Raw genomic sequence first — 20,599 nt, 5'->3', positions numbered from 1 at the left:
AGGAGAGGCCGAGAAGAGACAAATTTGAATTGGTTTAATAAAGCTATTGAATTATACTTGGCGATATTTTAAAAAAATATAATACTTAAAATATAGATAATAAATAAAAATGAGTTTGTATGTTAATGAGTTCTTTTTCCTTTGTTTTTGCCAGTTGATGCAAAATATATTTATATTTTAGTATAAATTTGTAAGGATCTCTTGATCCTTAATTAATTGGATTATTCTTTTGAGAATTAAACAACACTACAATTCCTGATTACGCAAGCAATGAAGACCCCTGATTGTTGCTTCAGTAGATGTATGTCTAGGCTGGCACTAGTTATCCTATGATCATCTAATAAGTACTAAAAAACATAGATGAATGCATGATGAAAAAGAGTACATGCATAGGGAACGCCGGTACACGCATGCTGCTGTACATGCTTGCATGATGCATAGGGCCCCTGTCTCCGCCCCTGATAATGTGCAAATGAATGGGCATGGATCCACAGTACGTAGCTGCAATCATGCGGTGTAGGCTCGCTAACACACTGGCAAGACCATGGGTCTCGTGGATTCTTCCAAGAAGGGCCATAAACTGACGGCTGGGGTATAACCGAAGCCTACCCAAATACCACAGTTTATTGCGACTTCAGTCGACTGAGCTTTTGAACGCCCGCCGGGCGAGCTTTTGGGGGCTCAATGCTCCCCGTGCCTACAGTGATGCCTGGGGCAGCAGACCGGCTCGGTGGTGGTGGGTGCAGGGGCACAGTGGTGAGGCGGTGGGGATGTCGTTGACCGTGGGTGGTGGAGAATTGTTGATTGGACGGTGCCAGGATGGGGTGAGCGGAAACAGTTAAGTTAGCGTGAGATGGCTATCAGCGGTGAATCCGATAGCGGGACACCACCTACCGGGAAGGAGACGGGTGGGGGTGGTGGAACGTGTGCCGGCATGGACACATGGTGGAGAAGAGAGAGATTTGGCCGAAGGAAGAAGAAAGCACGAGATCTGTTAGATCGAGATCAGACAAACCAAATTTATCGATCGAGAAAAATTGAAACAATAGTCACTAAAAAATTGCATCTCCCCAAAATATATATCGCCAACAGTTTCAGATGGACGTAAGACGTTTCTTGGCAACAGCTTTTTGCTCAAGTATAGGGTCCAAGTCTGGGGCAAAAGATAGCGGTTGTTTAAGGGGAGAATGGTCCAAGAAGTCTCATTATATTTCTCTCTTGCAAATCTCATTAGCTTTCTGATAAGACCCCTTAATAGCCTTCATTCTTAATTAATATACCACTAATGATTTCAGAATCGGGTCATCAACAAAATCAATTAATTTTAAGTTTTTCTTCGTATCCCTAATTACTGAAAGTTCAATGAAGTAAAATTTTATCTAACTGATAAGTGGCGGACACAGGGAAGCCATAGAGAAAGATTGATCTTCTTCTTCTCTTGAAAAAAAAAGAAGTAAAAGAGAGCCTTGAAGGGGCTTTAAGAGAGTGTTACTTGTACGTCACCCGGCCTCTCACGTGTAGAGTAGAGCCTCTGCACTACACTGTACCGAATGAACTCCATCCTTAATTTTGCCTTCAGAACAAAACAAAACGGTTAATTTTCTTTATCCCTGTACGAGCCCGAAGCTAGGTAGCAAAACACACAACACGACAGGCGGTCAGTTCACCTGCAGACGTCAGTTTTGATGGAGGATTGAGGCAGATAATGCCATTTGTGTTTGTCAGAACTGATTTGTGACAAATTCTCATTTGTCGCATAAACAATCATTTTCGTAGCAAGAAGATCCAAAAGAGTATTATCGGAGGATTAACTGCTGTCGTAGAGATCTCGAGAGACCCTTTTTAGATATTCGGTCGGGGGATGATCCTGAACAGGTTCGTCGGAGAAATAAATAGGAATGAATGCAACGGCCGGTGGTGGGGGTGTTGACCTAGTACAATAAGAAGTAAATGCACCGGAATTTAGATATGTTCGGACTGCACGGGGGCGTAATACCCTACTCCTGTATGGATGCTATAACTGTCCTGAGGAAGTCCCTCAAGGATGTTACTGGTTACAAGAATATTGGTCTATCTAAGAGCTTGGAGCTCCTTGTTCTTCGGCTGGAACTGGGCTCAGCCTTCCTCACCGTGTTTCTCTTGCGCTGTGTTCTTCGTGTCTACTCTTGGTCTCTGTTTCGCTATTCTTCGGCTCTTGCTCTCTTGCTTCTTTCTCGTCCTCTCTTGCTTCTGTGCCGCCGGCTGTTTTAAGTACTCGCCGGCCACGACATGCCCCGAACGGGAGGAGGGGGCTCGAGTTCCGAGGCGCCATAAATGGAAATGGCGTCATAATTTCTTTTGGGCGAAGTGACCGGGGGTGGAAAATACGTCGCACGCCCGGTCGCCCATCACCATAAATGCCCTGGCAATGGGCGCCGTGGAGAGGGCCCACCGGGCAGCCACAGAGCAACCCGGCGTGCTCGCCTTGTCTTGTTCCCCTGCCACAGCAGCGCGGCAGACGGAACGCCTTAATCCTTACGACGTTATCCCGAGACAAGCCGGATGGCACGGGACGGGACCTGTGCAATTAATGACCCCACGCCTCTCTGCCAAAACATGGCAGGAACTGACGCTGAGCGCAGCGGGAGCAGTTGGAGGTGTCAGGCCACGCACGCTCATTAAATGCGGCATCGGGCCTCTGACTGGTTGACACCTCATCGGTAGGCCCCTCGGGGGTCTTTCTGGGTCGTCGGGGGTACCGAGTGCTCGGGGGTACTGTTTACATCCCCGAGCACTCTCTCCCGAGAATGCCTTTCCTTGTCCTCGAGGAGTCGAGTGCTCAGGGGTACTGTTCACCTCCCCGAACACTTTCTCCCGAGCACTCTTGCACGGACCCTCGGGGAACCGAGTGCTCGGGGGCTGCCGCGTGCAGCCCCGAGCACTCTTGTACGGATCCTCGGGGAACCGAGTGCTCGGGAGCTGCCGCACGTAGCCCCGAGCACTTTCTCCCGGAACTTAGCTCTTCTGATCGTCGGGGGACTAGGGTGCTCGGGGGTGACCGTACACCTCTCCGAGCACTTTCTTCCCAGTACTTGGATTCCGTGGATCATCGGGGAACTGGGGTACTCGGGGGCCACCGACCGTGGCCCCGAGCACCTTCTCCCGGGACTTGACATTTTCTCATCCTACAGGAGAGACCTCGCGGGATGGCGCCACGTGGCGGATAGCTGATCTGGCCTCGAGATTCGGGGACCCCTGGTTCCTGATACACCGATAAATACCTTGCTACCTGCATAGTTTTTTCTTGCAAAAAGAATTGTGTAGGTCTCTGGTACAATATTTCAATTTCATTTTACAATTTTTTATGTTTTGAAGAACAAAGCAGTTCTGCTAATTCAGTGTAAGCAGAGAAAATAGACTAGAGTGCCAACCAGATGGTCACAATATTTATATTCGATTACACAAGAAATGGTAGGACGACATTAGGCAAATTCAACGGGTATCTGTGTCAATTCTCAATCACACTAATAGCCATTAGACCCATAACCAAGAACTTACAACTCAGTAAAGGGCAATGGAACTAGAAATATCTGTCAGCAGAAAAACAAATATCCATATGTTTTCCTTCATTTATACTGAGAATTAATGTTGTACACAAGTCACGAAATTAGAAAGCCTAAACTTAGATGTTGAACTGACAATAGAAGGACCACCAAATGTTGCAAGTATTTCCCATGTAAGAGAAACTCTAGTTTCTCTACGTAGATATTTCGATAATCAAGAGGTAAAATAACATAAAGATATAAGCATGTGGCACCTTACATCGCGAGAAGCTTTCAATTGAGTCTCTTGGGCTGCAGATTTAGCTTGATCCAATGAGAGATTAGGAGGGGTAAGTGTATCTAATTTGTATTTTCTTTGTTTCCTCAATAATATTGGATGTCTTATTGTCCACAATTATGATAACAACAAGATACTTAACAAAAAAAAGGAAACCCCACAAGCATTCAGAGCGACAACAGTGAGGCGAATAGAATTTAGAAATGACGGCAGAGGATTATGCCATTAATAGTGCTACACAAAGAGAGCTGTAGAGAGCTAAGTTAAAAGACATTACTTCCAAAGCATTTCTGATTCTTCCACTAAGCTAATTGACAGAAGCAGAAAGAGCCTCCGGCCTGATTCGAGATGCAGCATCTCCTGTCTTCCAGTGGTTATCAAGTGACCAATGAGGCTGAAGGGCCTGAATTTTGCAAGGGATGTAAATAGAAATGCAGCTTGGAACATTAACAAAGCGATAAGACCATATACCAAAAGTTTGCTTGTGACAATCTGTATACACATGCTGCATTGCTGCCTCACCTGATAGCCCTGATCTCCACTAGATGCACCGGCATTGCTACAGGGCTAGTCTTTCTTATAGTCCTCAAACTTATGCGGCATGCTGTCCTCGTCAAGAACCCCCTTAGCTTTTCTTGCCAAAGTTTGCCACAATCTGAGAATGGGTGACTTCCTTTTCTTTTGATTATTTTGTGAAACTGTAGCATCGCAAGATCAAACAACTAAACTTGATCTGATTCAATCCGGGCAGCAGTAATTTTCAAATTGGTGATCAAGAAACAGTACAGTATTGTACAAACCTATAATCAAGTGACAGAAGAGGCAGGGGCAGAGAATGAGAAGAGAGAGAGGAGGGTGTCCGGGGATAGGATCTCCAGCTATCACCGACAGTGGCACCCTGCTTCCGGCGGTACGCCATGGGGATCGATCGGGGAGGAGGCTGGAGCCTTGTACACACCAGACCACAATCCCGCACGGGCCATCGCCAGAAGAATCTAAAGGAGTGCATGATGCATATAGTTTATAAGTTCATAAGACAAGCTGTTACAACAAAGCGTACATATAGTTTATTCAGCAACAAAATATATACTACCTCCGTTCTCTTTTACTGGTCGTTTAGAACATCGACACGTTCTTCAATAAGCACGTTTGATTATTACTTTTGACAACTAACTTTTAGTAAAAGTTGATAAAAAATAGATAATGTTAAAATATAAATTCATTGTCAAATCTTAATAGTTTTGTGTATATAAGTGATTAAAGTTTCTAAAATTTGACTGCACGTATTCTAGGATGACATATATTTGAGAACGAAAGTAGTATATACTTTGTTCAGTGAATTGCAACAATGCTCACGCTCCATAAACACAAATATGATCCTGGCATGAAAAGGTACGTACGCCCAATTTTACAACCACTAACAATCCGTTAGTAATAACTATGGCCTAGTTGTTGCCTAGATGGCAAGCGAATTTTATGCCTCTAGCAACAAGAAGAATGACCTCATAAGGTACTAAAATTTTAGCTTAAAAACCAAAACGAAAATCAAATCCAAAAATCGAAAAACTTGCAAACTTACAAGGGAACTAATAGAGAAAAACTAGAAGGATGTGAGCAAAAATAACTTCATTGTAGTAGAGGTCAGCACTATTTTAGGCAGATTACAATACTATTTTAGGCAGATTACAAATATTTTTTCTCACAAAGCTCTTACCTAATACATAACCTAAGCACTCCTATTCATCTCCTCTAAAATTCTAGCACAAGGCTCTCATATGGATGGTACAATGGGTTCAAAATAGTTGGATCAAACTCTCCCATAGCCCTACCCTCTATTTATAAGCCTAGAAAACTTAACATATAAGTTTTCTAGATTTTTTCTAAAATACCCCTCTCTTGTAGTACACTTTTACCTACCACTGAGAGTATTTTGGTCTATTTTTTTCTCCATTTATCGGACGACTGTGACGTCTTCACGACTTAACTTCGCCTCGACGCAAGCTTCACGATGGTGCCACGTACTCCTTCAGTCTTCCCACAATTTTAAGGCCAAACCGCGAAACCCTAGCACTCTTCTTATAACGTGACTCACCGCCTTGCTTACACCTTAAGCAAGCGTTTCGATGTCGATACGTGTACTCCGTCTTGCGATCCTGACCGCTAACAAGTCTCTCTCGCTTCCGATCCTTCGAGTCGCCTTATCACTTACACCGGCTTTCCTTTCGCTTGACTTTATCAACACGCTGTCTTCATCCATCTTACTTGCTTTGTTTGACCTCTACGTGTAAAGCTAGGATCACCCTTGACTCCGCCCGGTCTCCTTGATCGTCCAGCACCAAACACTCCACTTGACCCCGATCATCCCGCCGTCGACCGCCAAATTACATCCATCACCTGCATACCATGAGACAAACAAATACATTTCTCCAACTCTAGTTTCAGTTAGTCTATAATCAATATGCTCAAATGAAATCTCAAATCAATTCAAATCACGTCAAAGCTCATACAAAATCAAAAATCATCAAACCAAATAAATATCAATGTCAATCACCCATCACAAGTAAATCAAGATACATTTCAACTTGTTTACTCGCAAAGTTTGCCACAATCCGAGAATGGGTGACTTCCTTTTCTTTTGATTATTTCGTGAAACCGTAGCATCGCAAGATCAAACAACTAAACTTGATCTGATTCAATCCGGGCAGCAGCAATTTTCAAATTGGTGATAAAAAATGGTACGGTACGGTACAAGCCTATAATCAAGTGTGGCATAAGAGGCAGGGAGAGAGAATGAGAAGAGAGAGGGCAGGGTGCCTGGGGATAGGATCTCCGGCTATCGCCGGCGGCGGCGGCCGGCGGTACGCCATGGGGGTCGATCGGGGAGGAGGTTGGAGCCTTGTACACACCAGACCAGAACCCCGCACGGGCCAGCGCCAGAAGAAGAGAATAAAGGGGTGCATGATGCGATGCAGCCTAGCAGATCAAAACGGCATCAATTCCAGCGCTTCAGGCGGCAAAGCATACCTATCGCCTACATCCACCAGGACAAGACACGATAACTACACATACCAATCTATCATCCAAGGATGCAGCTTTGCTTTCTCTACTATGCATACACAACTCTTGCAATGATTAACAGATACTTCTAGGACAAAAGAGAGGATCACAAACATATAACTTCTGTTATACTACATGATAAGTTCATAAGACAAGCTGTTGCAACAAAGCGTACATATAGTTTATTCAGCAACAAAGTATATATATAGTTTGTTCAGTGAATTGCAACAACGCTCACGCTCCATAAACACAAATATGACCCTGGCATGAAAAGGTACGCACGCCCAATTTCACAACCACTAACAAACCGTTAGTAATAACTATGGCCCAGTTGTTGCCTAGATGGCAAGTGAATTTCTTCATAGCTCCATCAGAAAGCGCATTCGCAGAGTAACAGAATGTTCTGAATCACATGGTACAAGGACTAGAACTGGGACTTGTCAAGGCTGTCGAAGTAGGGATGCTCCATCGCGGCTTTAGCTGATATCCTGTTTGCCGGATCAAGCTGAAGCATTTTCTGCAACAGATATATCACTATTAATTCAGATATTGCTTAAAGGGCATCGCAAAACGTCATAAAGTCAGTATTTTTGGAGTTCGTAATCAAATATTGATCCAACTCTCTACAGACAGGTTAGTCAATGTTGCCATGACAAAATAATGGAGGAACTGAAACGAAGCATGTCAACAATCAATCAAGTAATATGCAAAGGTTATCAAGCTATACAGTAAAATCCATTTAAAAAAAAACTAGACACCAAAAGAAAATATGCATAGACCCCTTTCAAATATTAAACGGATAAATGGATCAGCATAAACATAACTTTAAATTTATGGAGTTAAAGAGAACACAGTAAATTAGCCTTTGAACTTACTGACAGCAGGTCGATGCCTTCGGGCTCCAATGTTGGGACAGTAGAGGCCAAGCTCTGGGGCTTCCACTGTGGAAACTCGTGCCAATCCCTCAAGCCATTCACTCCAGGCCACTGCTCCTCAGTAGGAGTTCCCAACAACCTTTTCAGGAATCAGACTTTAGTAAATCCATAGTAAGATATAAACTCATAGAGAAACCCAGACTGAGATAAAATGTAGGAAAATAAAAAGTCCATTTTCAACCTGCAACTATGGCATAAGTTCGATTTTCAACATCCTTTTATAAACCGTCTAAGAACCAACCCTCAAGTATCAAAGCACTTTAAAGCCAACCCTCCCTGAATTCCAAGGCGGTTTCGCGCTGAAGTAATTTATTCATTGGAATAGTGTCTCAAAGAGACGAGTTTAACAACAAAAAGGAAAATTAAACTATCATCACATGTTCACAATTAATAAAACATTCAGATCATGCCAAGCAAGAACTCATGAAATCCAGTAATGTTTGCAGAAAATTGCTAAGTGCCAGCATTCTTTCAACTGCATGAGAGAACAATAACTTAAGGATTCACTGGTTACTAATAACTACATCTGCAAGCAGGAGGGAACAAGACCTGAAAATGTGAAGCAACTGTTGCAACTCTGAGTCACCAGGAAAAAGAGCCTGTCTTCTGACCATTTCAGCTGCGTTAAAAAGTTATAAGCATCAGGGAGAACTTTGATCATAAGTGCAAAGTACTTAAATCATCTCGTAGCCTAAGATGAGCATGGCAGCAACTTGAAGCAGAAGCGTACTATGCTGTATAGTTAGCCATAAATTCAAAGATTGTGAGGACAATGTGGGACATCATTTTAATGTTTATTTTTGTTTGCGGAGAACCTTCTTTCATGAGATAATAGGAGTACAATCATTTCAGTTATATACAAGACACATTGGAGCTTGAGAGTTCCACTTTATTTAAAATGAATTTGACAGGTTGCTCGTTTATTAGATGATGATTTCTGCAGTTAACTAAAATCCTCCTAGCATTTCTGTGACCGTGCATTTGTTAATGCATTTTTGCTCCACACATTGTACATATATTGCATTACCAATTTTCAGTAAAACGACAAGGCACTTGACAAGAAAACTCAAAAGACAAACAGGCGTACCAAAGATACATCCAACGGACCACATATCAACACCAGTTGAGTAATGTGTTGCTCCAAGCAAAACTTCGGGAGCTCTATACCAGAGTGTCACAATCTACACAAACAGGGGATATGAGGGGGCTTACTAGATCATGTTCAGAAACTACGTTAAAGTGTTAAGCATTGTATTTGACTATCCAGTTGCCAGATAAGTGACAGTACCTCATGGGTGTAGCTTTTCATTGGCACAGTAAAAGCTCTACCTAGCCCAAGATCTGCAATTTTCAGTATCCCCTTCTCCTTGTCAACCAACAGGTTTTGTGGCTTTAAATCCCTACAAAATCAAGCAAGAATAAGCATGAATCACATTAGCGACAATTACAAATGCATTGTTCTATTCGCTGATAAGTCCAGAAACATAAATCAGAGAAAAGAAATCCAACCGGTGAAGAACACCATGGCCATGGCAGTGTGCAACTCCTTTGCATAACTGATACAAGAAATTCTAGAAGGAAGCAAAGAAGTACGTCAGTCTGAATTACGAAAGCATCCAATCAAAATGAGAGAAAACTACTGCACCTGCTAAGTAATGATCATCAATTGACTACATATTATGAAACATGAACGAGTAATATGGAAAACAAAGGTTGTATAGAATGCAATCTGGATCCATCGATAGTGTATTAAAGGAATCCATAAAAAAATATCTCATAGTTATGATGTGGACTAAGAAAACTATTTCTAGAATTGCAAATACGGAATTACCAGTTAAGTAGACCAATTTAGGTCCTCTGAAATCTCAATTATCAAAATGAGAGTAAACTCCTACACTTGCTATGCAATATGATCATCGATTGACTACAGATTGTAAAATATAAAGAATAAGTGAAGAGGGAACGAGGCACGTTGATTGATGGCATTACCTTGATGAGGTGGGTGGGGAGCGGCCTCGCGTTGGGGCCCCTGCGGTACGCGTCGAGGAACTTCTTGAGGTCGGTGTCGAGGAACTCGAAGACGAGGTAGAGGAGGGGCTTGCCGTTCTTGGCGGCCTGCTCGACGGCGAGGAGGCGGACGACGTAGATGGAGTGGGAGAGGAGGTTGAGGAGGGAGATCTCGCGGAGCGCGGTGGGCGGGATGCCCTCCTCGTCCATCTCGAGGCGGGTCTTCTTGAGCGCGACGAGCTGGCCCGTGGCCTTGTCCCGCGCCTTGTACACCTTGCCGTAGGTGCCCTCGCCCACCTTCTCCAGCTTCTCGTACTTGTCCATCCTCCTCCTCCTCTTTGCTGTCGCGAGCAGAGGCAACGCCGCAAAGGCGAAACCCTAGTAGGGGAGTGGTGGCTGGCGGATTTTGAAATCGGGGAGAGAGGGAAGCGATGGGAAGGAGAAGAAGAGGAGCGGGTGGGAAAGGAATGCGTCGCCGGGATGGCCGCGTGGGAGAGATGGGTGGGCAACCCTGACTTTGCTTGAGCTGCGTGTCCGTGGGCAACGGTCGGGTCGGCGCGGGCCCCCCTCTGCTCCTTCTCACAACGGTTTGGGGATGCGTTCGGATGGCTGAATTTTCCTGTCCAATGTAATGTATACGTATAATCCCATCTTAAGTAAAAGAGTGTTTTATTATCTGTATTTATTGTTTTAGTTTGATTCGATAGATATAATTAGATTGTGTTCGGTTGAAGAACGAAGATGAGATGGTATGATTACATTTATATATTTGATAATAGATTGATTCTATTCATATATAGATGTTTGTTTGCTAGGTGAGATGTACGAGTCTATTTTATTACTGTGAGCCCACCGTCAGTATCACGTTTGAAGTGGAACAGCTATGTTTCACTATTTTTTTAAATGACTCCGTTCCGAATCTTTAAAGAATATTCTCTGATTCCAAATCATTTCATCCCACTGTTCTCCATCCAAACAGCTCTAAAACAAGATGGATCCGCTCCGTCCTATCCTGTCAAACACTACCTTATACTTCGCAGCCTAGTCCAGCGAATGCAAGCACTGCATCCACTCATGAATAAGAACTTATTTTGTCAACATTACAAAATCATCTTTATACGAGTAACTAATCACAATCTCAACTTTTATATCCACTCATGTGCATTTAAATTCGGTTAAAAAAACTCAGCTAAGTCTAGATAAATATAACCAATCAAATATTTTTCTTTTCAATAAATATACAATTGTTACAACTCTACAAAACCCAATCAGGAGATCCAAACAATCCATTGGTCCTCTTCCTCCCAAATCTCAACCCAAGCGTTCGACAGGCCGAAAAAACTTTCCAAGGCCTAAAGCATGGATCAATTTCATTTCATCCAAACAACCCCTAACCATTGAAGCCGCTTTCAAAAAGTACAAGGCATTTACGAATTCCAAACTGTATTATTGAACTTTCCCTCTTTTCTATATGTTGAACATTCCTTTTTGCATGCAACGCAAATGATATCCCGCACATTTCAGAAGACGTACTGAAACAAAAATATGGAGGTTTCAACAAGAAAAAGATAGTTCGACAGGCAGCAGCATTATATCGGTGAACAAAACACGTAAGGTTGCCTTACGATTTGCAAGGACCCAAACTTACCACAGTCATTACTTACCGGCCAGTGGCCATACAGATACAGCCATAACTCACAACAAAATGCAAAGTGAACCATGAAACAATAATGGCTAGATTATCTTCATAACTGATAAACACGCCAGATTATCTTCATAACTGATAAACACGCAATGCATTCTAAGAACATAAGCGCAAAACAAGGCCTATTCACAGCGCGAAACTAAAGTCATAAATTAGAAAGAAAAAACAAACTACACCAGTACTACAATTGTAGTACACACCTCTTGACTATTGAATTGGGTAACCTTAATCTCGATAAAAAAAAATGATAATAGAAGCCTGGTTTAGAGCATGAAGCATCGCTCAACTCCTTGATAAAACTGAAACTGAGCTCTCGAACGCAGACCCCATGTGATTAATGACAAAGCCATAAATCTTGCGCTTCAAGCACCCAATCTTCTCCTTGGTTCTCTCCTCTTCTGCAGTCTTCACGACTCGATCCAACCAGTCGCTGATTTTCTTGAACTGTGACAGAACCATCGTGATGTGGCTGCTGTGCTTTCCCCTACTTGCAACATTCTGATCTTCAAAAAAGTGGAAGCCCACATCCAATGACTCGTCCACAAAATTCAGGAACCACATATGCATCTCACGCCACAAGGTCTTAGCAAGATCAACTGTCTCATTCATGCCCTCAGTGTTACTCCATGTGTAGCTTGGTGAGGTCTTAGACTGGACCTTTGCACAAGCTCCATGTGATTGCTTCTTGGACAGGCTTGTTCGTGGTGGTTCCACAGAAGGCGCCTTTGGCCTATTGGTGCTCTTCGTTCGAGAGATGGATTCAGTGGCACCATTCAGTAGCTTAAGGACTTCGAGATCAGTGGCTAATGCAGCATCAACCCAATGATTGGTTGATTTCTCCAAGAATGCCTCATCTGCTAGATTGGTCACTACAGACTCAGCAATAGTCTTCCATTTGAGAGTATCTTCATAGACAGCAAGGAAAAGATCGATTGTTGGGAGTGGATTGGAGGTCTTTGACGATGAGGAAATGTCAGAGAACTTGCTGTAGACAGCAATAAACACGATACGAGTACATCAATTTCTGCTGAATGAAATAAACATGATATCACTACATCAATTTCGGCTGAATGAAGAAAATATAACCTTAGATTCCTGATAATTGATTCAGTGATCAATGCCTCCTGCAGAGCGTTAGCTGCTGCAGTTGCTGCTGCATCTCTCCGTTCGATAGCTTCCTGGAAATTCAGTAAAGAAATGGTGATAGAGACTCAAGTCAAGGTCAATGAATGGAGATTGTAAGCCAAGGAATTGAGAGTTCTTACCTTTCCGATCTTTGAGAGTTTATCAGGGAGTGCATCCAATGGAATGCTGCCATCAGTCCATTTAGGATCATGAAGTGCAATTTTTGGAGCTATGGCTTTCGTCTTTACTGAGGTAGAGTCTATCTTCTTACGAGGCTTCGGCCTCTCATCAACAGAGGAATCATCATTACTGGATTGTTCTGTTGTAGCGTCACTTAGTCGCCTTGACATTGCTTCCTGAAGATACAGAAGCAGATCAAAACGTTTACTGAACAAGCACACAACTTTCTATTACAAAGCTAACAGACAGATTGCAATTTGGTGCTCAAACAAGACAGATATCTGGGAATGCTACCCTAATCAAATGCAGAATAAATAACAATTACTCAGAACAGGAAAATGACTATTGACTAGTACACCATTCTTTATGTATGTATCTACATCTACATGTTTAAAGTTTTAAACTAACTGTAATTTGTAATCAATCAATTTACAAAATATGGGACAAAATAATACCATATGGAGTTTTTTCTTTCATTTATACCACATCTTGTAGCCATCACCACATGGGGTACATACATATACCGAAATTGCACATTAATAAAACATTACCCCAGAATAGTTCTCAATATAGATCCATTCGATGTGCCTATTACTGAAAGAATCTTAGTTGACTAGTGCTATGGTCCTATGAATCAAGTATTAAGTTTACAGTCCATTCATACTTCAGATTTTCCATTTTATGTTTTTGTCAACTATCCATCTCTGATCCCATCTAAATGAACTATCCCAGACCTTCCATTTGCATAGCCAAATTCTGACCAGTGCTAAGATCCTATAAATAAATGGGAATTTCCCTTGTATGCTTTTGGCAGTTATCCATTTGTAATCTCATCTGAATGTGCTTTGCAAGACTTTTTATTTGCATAGAAATATAGTATAGCCAAATGTCTACAGTGTACCTTCCAGTTCAACCACAGTTTCAATTTAACATGGTCTTAACTAAACTGCAGAAATTAAATTTTTTACTACTATACTAATTACAATGCAGGCAGTAATAAAATTGTGCTCCTTTAATTCACCAACAGAGTAGTCTTCGCTATGGTTATCTTTAAAAAGAATTACACTAGCACTATTAGCAGCTATAAGGCTAGCAAGCCCAATGTTGTATGTTCCAATTGTAACACAATGTAACAGGATCCTGACCTGAGTCCTCAGAATAGTATCCTTGTCTACCTTGGTCCTGGATTTCATAACGGAACCGGCAGCCGCTGCCGCAAGGGCCATTGTCGGATCGTCCCAGTTCTTCCTTCCTGGCTTCATGGCCGACCCGTTCCCCAAATCTGTCATCTTGGAGATCCCAGCAACCAATACCCCGACCTTCTTCTTGATACTCCCTTCCCCGGACAGCCGCCGCGAACTAGGGGACAGGGATGCCCGCTTCCCACCGACCGCCGGAGACGCCGCACCCCTTCTCCCTCCAGCAGGTGAAGGTTGTCGATACCTTGATGGGACAACTATGGCCGGCTCCCTGGCCTTCCTGCGGTCCTCCTCCTTGGCCGCAACAAGGCTCGGCACTACGCACTTGGATGGAGCCGGCGACGTCGTCCTGGGTGTGCCCCTCACCGCCGGTGAGGACGCTCGGGAGGCGCCCTTCACCGAGGGAGACGACGCCCGTGAGCCGCCTTTCACGGAAGGCGACGGATCTCGATGCTTGGATGGCACCGGGGACGAGAACCGCCGCTTGACGGCCGAGCCGGTCGGCGGCGGTGCGGCCTCGGAGACGGCGTTCTTGGGCCCAAGGACCGTCCTTTTGACGGAATCATTATCATGGATGTTTGAACCGGATGGCATGAGCGGCGGCGCAGCGTCGGAGGGAGACGCGGCGGGCTGGATGACGTAGCCCCGGGCGCATGCGGCGGGGCGGGCGACGAGGGGCTCGGGGTTGCCGACACAGGGTACGACGCGAGAGGAGGGCACTAGGCGGAGTCCGACAGCGCGGGGGACGGGCCTGGCGAAGCGGAGGCGGTCGAGGTGGACGAGGTGTCCGACGAGGTGGGGGCGCGCGGAGAGGAGGAGGCCGTCGGCGTCGGCGGGGGGCAGCTGGACGTAGGTGGAGTGGAGGCCGTCGGAGAGGTTGAGGAGGAAGCCGTTGGAGGGGACGAGGAGGGAGTCGGAGGTGGAGGCGGTAAGGGCGGGGACGACGGCGGTGACCTGGAGCACCGGGGAGCGGTGCTCGCCGGCGACGCGCTCGTCGGTGTGCATCGCCTGCAGGAGCTTGAGCAGCACCCCCGTCGTCACCGTCGCCATGGCTGCCTCCTGGAGTGTGAGATCGAAGCAACTTGGAGATGGAGAGAAGAAATCGGGATTTGGGGATTTGTTTCGCGAGTGAAGTCGGGAGAGATTTGGGGGGCTTGGCTGCGTGCGTGACTCTTGTGAGGGGAGAGAGAGAGAGAGAGAGACGTTGGAGGGTAGCGACGAGGAAGGGAGAGAGAGAGGTTTCAAATTTGAAACGGCCCGCGATAATGGAAAGGGGAGAGCCAGGTGGTGGTGGAGAAAGATCGTACCCTACTCCAAGCATCTGAGAGACAGACAGGTGGGGCCGATATTATTTGGTAGGGCCTCCTGTCAGTTGCAGGAATACCATTCTTGTTGGGCCATGCTGGTAGATGTGTAGAGATTTATTTATTTATTTTTTATTTCGAAAATCAAAAATTGCAAAACTAGATGTTCGTTTGAAAAATTTGCAAAAATAAGCTACTGCCACTTGTTGAAAATTTTGCGACACTTTGTCGTCCTTCCAATGGGTGACAACTTTAAAAAATAAAGATATCATCTTTGTAATAGACGACAGCTTAAAAAAATAAAGATATCACCCTTTCAACGAGATAGATAAAAAAATGTGTTCTAATGCTCTCAAATTAAAAAAAAACTATCGAAATAGTCATGAAAAAATGTATATTATAGAGGGTACTATAATCTAGCTCTTAAAAAAATTAGATAAGAATATAAACTGTATAATGAGAAAAAAAGATAAATTTTATTATATACAGTCTGACAAAAATTTGTCTTTTTGTTTTTTATTGTAAAAGTAATTGTTTGAGTTGGATTTTTTTTTAGATAGATTATAGCACATATTTGTTAAATCCTTCATTATTATGTGTTATCTAACTTTGTTTTATTGCACAACCAATTTGGTTCAGTGTGCAAACCCACCGCACATACCTGGACTTCATTCATCAATTTGACGAGTTGGCGATGCATGATGTCAAGTGGAGGTCATACACGGACAAGAGGGTACTTCTATGTGCCTCGCTTAGACTTTCTGTGCTGTACATATGGAACCGAGAGTACTGGCTGACATGTTGCACTCTCATGTGTGACATCTACATCGAGGAGTGCTTCCCTCATCGCGTGATGTCACAGTTCGATTGGTTCTAGGTGTTCCCGCTCCCGCTCACTAGGATGGTGCCTCTTCAGCTCCGTCATTGTCGATCCATATGCCATATACTTACGTTTATGCATGTTGCCACGCAAGGGGGCGCATATCATGAGCACGTTTGTGACATGTGTACAGATGTGGGTTCTCAAATGGGACCAAGCTGTTGAGGATGTCGTGGACAAGGACCGGTCACACTCAGACGACGTGTACACCGAGTACCTGGCTTGGTTCATGGCTCGTACATGGATCTGGGTCCCGTACACACTGACCGAGACTCAGCCGCACGTGGCAAACGGGCGTGCCCCGTACCCAGTGCATAGAGACCAGGCACATTCGCTTAAAGTACAATCCACCCTAGGGAAGCACCAATGTTGGCTCTCGTCGTCAGGTAATCTCTTCTGGCCAAACTACTCAAAATACAACTGAGATTTATCACTGAATATTTTGATCTCTATTGTAGTTTCCGCCACCACTTTGTGACTTCTTATAATGGTTGGATTTTGAGCAATCGCAAAGAGATGTGTTCCTCCTTTACACTTAGCACTAGGCATCTTGGAGACGCTTCCATGAAATAGAAGCCGACAAGAAGTGGGAGGCTACGCGCAAACGCAATTATGAGGAGCAACAGAAGATGAGGGATGAGCATTACCGCATGATTTTGGATGCCCGTGAGGCGGAGAGGGAGAGGAAGCACGAGAGGACACATCGGGCACGTGAGGTAGGACTAGAAGCGGTGAGGAAGGGAAAGTGCTCAAGTTGCACTCAGTAGAGTAAATGTTGTAATCGTGTTATTTTACATTTCCTAAGACATGTTAGATTTAAAAACAATACATGGATAGAATGATCGTATACCATGTATGCCATCACGTATGTCACAGCTTTTACTAAAATCACCGTGTTCAATCTTCTTTTTTCTTGAATTCTGTGTATCCAAAATGTCTCATAAACATCGAATGGTAATGGACACATCGACACCAAAGAATGGGGGCGCACGGACAACGCTTATTCTACCACAAACCAAATCAACAGCGGATTGAAACCCTAGTTCAGCCAAATATCATCCGTTGGTAGGACGATCCAATAGGCGATATCTTGCTGTCGCCCTCTGATTCATCCAACGAGCGACACCTTTTGTACCACGTCAGCTGCTAGCCACGCTGATCTACCACATCAAGGTGTTAACACCTTGCTCTCACCTATTAAAAGAGTGACGGTAGCCTATTCATATAAATCTTTATATATGACAACAAGTTGTCGTCCATCCAATAGGCGATATATATTGTCGGAGGCCCCTGGCTGGTAGATTTAGGCTCAAACTTCATCCGCCCTTCCAAGGACAACTTTTCAGTGAGAGGATGCTGTCATGGCCCAAGTGGGGAAATCATTTTTCTCTTCTTCTCCGTGGCCCAGAATGTCAGTGTTACTGCTTTGCCGTTCTGCTACCGTTTACCGGAGATAAGCGTCAGCTCCATTGGCAAGGTCTCTGGCATGCAACTTGCGTTCAAGCCCTGCTCAAGTGCTCACCTATAGTTTTGGATTTAATCCTAGACGCGTTCACCTCTCGATTAGATTACAAGCAGGTTATAGGTACACATGTATGCACGTTTAGTGACATTTCGTATTTCATGTGCCCTAAGGATCTAGAGCCTTTTAATCTATCTTTAGCGTGTGTAAAAACGTACATGCGTGTGTGAGTACGTATGCTGTGAGTGAGGTGTGAGATGATTGTATCTCTGCATATACGCTTAAAAAGACATAATCTAGCTCACACAGTGTACTAGAACAAGCAAGATACATGATTCAGCTCTAGGGATCGTTTGATAGCAAGGCTTCATGGAGAGCACATGATCAAGGCAAGCACTAATTCTTTGCGTGGCTACTGGTCCAAGACAAGATACTGACGGCCGACATATTAGCTATCCGCAACTGCCCGTGCAACCCTGAATGTCCATTGTGTGATCAGAACAAGAAACGGCAGCTCACATTTGTCTGCAATGCGTACATTCAAGAGAAATCTGGGAGATGATCAGATGATGGTCACACTACGCAATGCCCCAGCGGCACAAGGACAATCCATCCAAGATTGGTGGAACGGCTCCATGTCATTGCTATCGAACGTACCTTGGCCGCAATCATCATGTACATAGCTTGGAATCTATGGAAAGAAAAAGAAAACCGAAGAGTGTTTGAAGATAAGGCGTTGGTCTTCGGCCTGATCAAAGAAAAGATCATCCTCCTGTGGCTTGCCGGTGATAACTTAGTTTTCTATGTCAATCCTTGAGGCGTTGCTTCAGTTATTTATGTAGTCATAACCTATGAAACGTTTGAACTTCTCATTCTCCTTAAATGAAAGAGTAATGCTCCTGCTCATGGTTTTTTTAAAGAAAACTCCAACATGTCTTTCTACAGCGAGGTTAAGGGTACGATTGATTACCGGCACGGATAGATGCTAGCTTGACGGATGTGTATGATCTTAAGGAGATACATGTTTAGTTGCCTGTATGCACTGTTTCAGCCTGACTCAATGGATGCAAATATATAGCCTAGCCCAGCGAATGCAGACTCCTGCATCCGCTCATGCAGGTTAGCTCACTTGTCAATGTCACAAAATTATTTTCATACGAGTAACCAATCACAATCTTAACTCTTGTATCCGCTCATGCGGCCTCACATTCGACCAACCAAATAGAAATTCATCTTAACTTATTCAGATAGATATAACCAACTAAACACTCTTCTTTTCAATAAATATGATTCTACTAAGTTTACTTACTCTCAATCTGCATATACGATCCATACGAACAAAATTCACACGGACAACCAATCACACCCTAATGCAATACGTCGTTCATTCCTATCTATCATCAGGTGGTCACACTATGTTGTCTACAGAAACCTATCGAGGTCAGCAACAGCACACACTTTCTTCTCTATGCTGTATATATTCGTCGATATCCTTCCGTCGTCTCCATGCATCACTGCGTGAAAAATAGCCATGGGTGTCGGGTCATACCTATCATAGGTAATGGGTCCCGTACTCGTCACCCCAAACACGTCACTGATGACTAGTCATTGGTGACAGGTCATAACCCCGACCCGTTACCTTTGAGCATCTCCCATGTGCTTTGATGGCAGACATAAGTGACAGGTAACCTCTTCACCCATCACTTATGTCTTTCACCCATGTGCTAGGAGGAATACATAAGTGATGAGTAACCTGGATTACCCATCACTGATGTGTATATTGTCCGATAGAAATGTACTGCTTCCAGGTTGTATCCTGGAGCGTAGCCAGGATTTGGCAGCCGTCTTCTCCCTGCAAACAACAATAACGTATCCAAATCCATATCGACAAACACAGTTATATAAGAACTCTCTTCATCACATAATTACAAATGTTACAAAGTTCCAATCAATTCATTACAGAATCACAAATGTTACAGAGTTCCGATCAACTTATATTACAAAATACCTAACAACCTAGGGGTTCTATAGTGAAACTTGCTGTGTGGGATGTGAGGTACTCATGTTACCGAATGGATTCATACCATCTGTGCTCATAGCAAACCTAATGTTTCTCGATTTTTCACTGAACCAACCAAATGTGAAATCAACGATTCGTCACTGAGCGGAATCCATCGAGTGTCGTATCATTGCGTCGTTCTTACGACCCTCCTTATACCAACGCACCAATTGTACCTCATTTCCGTTGATAAATAGACGCTTCAGACAGAGAATTATAGAAAAATACCATACCACCTTCCTAGGATCACCTTTACTTTTCTTGCCTCCATCCCCGTCACTACCGTCATTTCTACACTTATATCGATGGGTTCCACAAACAGGGTATTTATCCAACTCTGCATACTCTCCACGAAACAAGATACAATCTTGCTTATATGTAGGTATTTTTTCTATTTCTAGTCCTAAAGGTCAAATTATCTTCTTCGCGTTGTAGACTCCCTCGGGCACCAAGTTCCCCTCCGGTAGCATGTCCCTTAGCAGATCCAGCAATGCTTCGAAACTCTTATCAGTCCAATCATGGATTGCCTTCAGCTGTAAAAGCTTTAGGTTCTCAAATATCCGCATGTACTTCTCCTTACAATTGGGATACAGGGGCATCTTGGAATCCCGCACAAAGTTCTGGAATTTAGCAAACTCACCATTGTTATACTAGTTGTGCCGCTCGACATCCCGCACCATCTGGTCCACATTCTCCACAAAATTCTCGAGAACATTATCATTGAAACCTAATATGTCCTCATCCCTGAGATCATGATCCATTTCACCGGATGTAAGTCTTTGATCCACACTGTCGACATGAAGGGCCCGATCCAACTCTCCCTCGTTAAGGCCTTCCTCACCATAATTGTTCCAACATGTATAATTC

At 43.9% G+C, this 20,599-nt stretch overlaps 2 protein-coding genes across 3 annotated transcripts; both read right to left on the bottom strand.

Moving 5' to 3' along the window:
- Window positions 1–6,988: 6,988 nt before the first annotated feature.
- LOC133905716 (cyclin-dependent kinase B1-1-like) lies at window positions 6,989–10,347 on the bottom strand. The gene is made up of 7 exons (XM_062347478.1): window positions 9,801–10,347; window positions 9,321–9,382; window positions 9,100–9,211; window positions 8,899–8,992; window positions 8,361–8,430; window positions 7,752–7,890; window positions 6,989–7,393 (listed from the first exon to the last, which is right to left on the bottom strand). The coding sequence occupies exons 1-7, from the start codon at window positions 10,140–10,142 to the stop codon at window positions 7,301–7,303; spliced, it is 912 nt and encodes a 303-aa protein (XP_062203462.1). The 5' UTR covers window positions 10,143–10,347; the 3' UTR covers window positions 6,989–7,300.
- A 1,193-nt stretch (window positions 10,348–11,540) lies between these two features.
- On the bottom strand, window positions 11,541–15,232 carry LOC133905796 (uncharacterized). Of its 2 annotated transcripts, none has more exons than XM_062347561.1 (4): window positions 13,974–15,232; window positions 12,789–13,004; window positions 12,610–12,701; window positions 11,541–12,508 (listed from the first exon to the last, which is right to left on the bottom strand). In XM_062347561.1, the coding sequence occupies exons 1-4, from the start codon at window positions 15,075–15,077 to the stop codon at window positions 11,806–11,808; spliced, it is 2,115 nt and encodes a 704-aa protein (XP_062203545.1). In that variant the 5' UTR covers window positions 15,078–15,232; the 3' UTR covers window positions 11,541–11,805. The 2 variants fall into 2 exon arrangements, with proteins under 2 accessions (XP_062203545.1, XP_062203546.1); XM_062347562.1 differs by having other exon boundaries at window positions 14,004–15,232.
- Window positions 15,233–20,599: the final 5,367 nt, after the last annotated feature.

Source organism: Phragmites australis, chromosome 23, assembly GCF_958298935.1.
Source record: "Phragmites australis chromosome 23, lpPhrAust1.1, whole genome shotgun sequence".
NCBI lineage: Eukaryota > Viridiplantae > Streptophyta > Magnoliopsida > Poales > Poaceae > Phragmites > Phragmites australis.
Note: the sequence above shows the minus strand (reverse complement) of the source record. Positions and strands in the feature narration are given on the sequence as shown.

Coding starts and splice junctions, on each gene's coding strand:
- LOC133905796 (XM_062347561.1), bottom strand. CDS start 15,077: ATGGCGACGGTGACGACGGGGGTGCTGCTCAAGCTCCTGCAGGCGATG. Junction 13,005..13,973: donor ATACTATTCTGAGGACTCAG/GTCAGGATCCTG, acceptor CTGTATCTTCAG/GAAGCAATGTCAAGGCGACT. Junction 12,702..12,788: donor AACTCTCAAAGATCGGAAAG/GTAAGAACTCTC, acceptor CTGAATTTCCAG/GAAGCTATCGAACGGAGAGA.
- LOC133905716 (XM_062347478.1), bottom strand. CDS start 10,142: ATGGACAAGTACGAGAAGCTGGAGAAGGTGGGCGAGGGCACCTACGGC. Junction 9,383..9,800: donor TCCCCACCCACCTCATCAAG/GTAATGCCATCA, acceptor GCTTCCTTCTAG/AATTTCTTGTATCAGTTATG. Junction 8,431..8,898: donor GTCCGTTGGATGTATCTTTG/GTACGCCTGTTT, acceptor TTTTTAACGCAG/CTGAAATGGTCAGAAGACAG.